The 2,509-nt window shown below is 21.8% G+C and overlaps 1 protein-coding gene across 1 annotated transcript; it reads left to right on the top strand.

Annotated features, from left to right (window-relative positions):
* Window positions 1-515: 515 nt before the first annotated feature.
* On the top strand, window positions 516-1,098 carry LOC134831882 (uncharacterized). The gene is made up of 2 exons (XM_063845712.1): window positions 516-697; window positions 755-1,098. The coding sequence occupies exons 1-2, from the start codon at window positions 556-558 to the stop codon at window positions 1,063-1,065; spliced, it is 453 nt and encodes a 150-aa protein (XP_063701782.1). The 5' UTR covers window positions 516-555; the 3' UTR covers window positions 1,066-1,098.
* Window positions 1,099-2,509: the final 1,411 nt, after the last annotated feature.

A 2,509-nucleotide genomic window follows, 5' to 3' on the forward strand; every position in this document is an offset into this window, starting at 1 on the left:
TATATTATATTATACATCATATAATTATATAAATTAATTTTTTTTTATTTTTAAAAAATTAAATTTTTTTTGAAAAAAATAAAAATAAATTAAAATCAATAAATAAAATAAAAAAATAAGTATAAAATTTTTTTAAACAAAATAATAAAAATTAATGATTAAATAAAAATAAAAATTAAATTTAATTAAAAATAATAAAAAAAATTAAATAAAAATTAATTATGAATCAATTTTTAAGCTTCAAAAAAAAATTTTTTTTTTCAAAATAATATTTTTTAAAATTAATTTTAAATCTTTTGTCAAATGTTTTAACACTTTAAAAAAATAATTTTAAAAAATTTTCTTTTAGTCACGTTCCTGCTTTCTTTTCATCTCATCTCTCTCTCTCTTTCTCTTCTAATTATATATTCAAGGCCTAGATAAAATTTAATAAAAATTTACAAGATAAACAGAATCTTATCTCTCTTAATCTGCGCTATTTGCATTTTATCGTGTGCACTTGAACAAAACTATTTCCAGTTTCGCTCTGCTCGCAAACACGGAAGAAGTTTAACGATGAGTCTCTTACCAAAAATTAAATATTGCATTTGTTGCATCAGTTTGAAGTACGGATCGATTTTGATTGGAATTTTAGGCTTGAGTAGCTCTTTGTTGATTTTGGTTGTGGAAATAATTCAGTACGAGAAAAAGTATGAAGGTTTGTAACTTTTTGTTAATTTTTCGGTTAAAAAGTTTTTAATTTTCAATTTTTTAGCTACGCCGGAAATTATAATTTACAGCAGTGCAGCAATAGTTGGCGTTGTGGCTTATATTCTTCTTTTGGTCGGATTAATGCGCAAAAATACGGGACTTATTTCGACTTATTTGTTGGCGGAGATTCTTCTCATAACGTTCCGTTCAACGTGGTTAATTTATGATTTTATCACGAGACTCATGGAGAAGTTGCAAAGTCCGAGCAGGCTTTTTATGCCGGGATTGAGCTATACGTTGATTATTATTTTTCAGATGTACCTTTGGATGACCGTTTATTCGTATCAGAAGAATTTGATAAGTCGACGAGTTTAGAAAATTTCTGAAAATAAAAAAAGAAATTAATAAAGATAAAGAAAAAAAAATATTTTGGCGGGAAAATATTTTAAATAAATTTTTAAATTAAAAAAAATATTCAATTTAATTTAATTAAAAATAAATTAAAGTAAAAGTTTAATTTTAAAATAAAATATTATTTTTGATGAAAATTAATATAAAATTTATAAAAATAAAAAAAAAATTTTAATAAGAATTTTGATTTTTTTGATGTTTGAATTTGTTTTTTTTTGTAAATTTTAAGAGATTTTTTTTTATAAAATTTTAAATTAATTAAATTTATTTAAAATAATTAAATTTAATGAAAATAATTAAATTAATTTTTTTCTAATTTTTTTTTTTTTTTTTTAATTAAAAATCAATACAATGTTGCTCAAATATGCGATTTTTTCACTTTATTCTACAAAGAGAATAAAAATAAAATGAAAACAGAATTAGTCACAAAGAGTTTACGGTTGATGACCACACCAAACAATAACATTACACACACGTACAAGTAACGAAGCTATCGGTTAATGACCAACTCAACATCATCATCATTGCTCGTTGTCATCATTCACGTCTCTTTATTGCTGAAAATTGCATGTCGCGCGCTCAGATTTTTTTTCTATTTTAATGTTAATGTAAATGGAGCGATTTTGCAAACACACCGCGCTTTGTTTGGAATTCGATTTGCGACACAAAATAGTGAAAAAAAATCAGTGACACAGTCATAACTTAAATCGCGATGATTCAGTTGGCGCGTGATTGTAGATCGAACATGTTGGAAAAATAATAAAGTGGATTAAAAATAAAATAATAAAATAAATAAAAAAAAAAATAAAATAAATAGAATAGAATTTTTTTCGTACAAAAAAAAAATAAATAAATAAAAGTGAACTAAACAAGGATATTGGAAATATTATTTCATTTATTAAAAAAAAATAATAATAAAAAAAGGTAAAAAATTTATTGAAAATTAAACAATGAAATGAAATAAAATTGCACAAAAACATTAAAGATGAAAAGGTTATCAAGTATTTTATCTAAAAATTAAAAAAAAATAATAAATGTATTTTTTTTTTGATTTAAGCTGAATATAAGCTTTGTTATTAAATAATAATAAATAATAATAAAAAATATATGTTAAAATTGTGAAAAAAGAATGTTCTTGAATGACCGTTATGGTTCATTGATTCATAAGCAATTTGATGACTTGTGCTTCGTACTGTTGAAATTTGTGAAAAACTTTATATTTTCACAATAAAAAGCATAATAAAATTAATTTTTCACTTTTTTAACATTTAATAGTGTCGAAAATTGAATATTAATATTTTCGCGCCAAAAAAGTGATCGATCTTATATATGAGAAAATATGAAAAAAAAATATTCAAAAATATTTCTTTATAAATTTTTTGATAATTTCGAATAATACATTTAAAAA

This window comes from Culicoides brevitarsis, chromosome 2 (genome assembly GCF_036172545.1).
Source record: "Culicoides brevitarsis isolate CSIRO-B50_1 chromosome 2, AGI_CSIRO_Cbre_v1, whole genome shotgun sequence".
Classification (NCBI taxonomy): domain Eukaryota; kingdom Metazoa; phylum Arthropoda; class Insecta; order Diptera; family Ceratopogonidae; genus Culicoides; species Culicoides brevitarsis.

Bases quoted from the DNA above. Each gene is read 5' to 3' on its own strand.
- LOC134831882 (XM_063845712.1), top strand. From the start codon at position 556: ATGAGTCTCTTACCAAAAATTAAATATTGCATTTGTTGCATCAGTTTG. The intron at 698-754 runs GTTTGTAACTTT...TCAATTTTTTAG, and splicing joins GTACGAGAAAAAGTATGAAG to CTACGCCGGAAATTATAATT.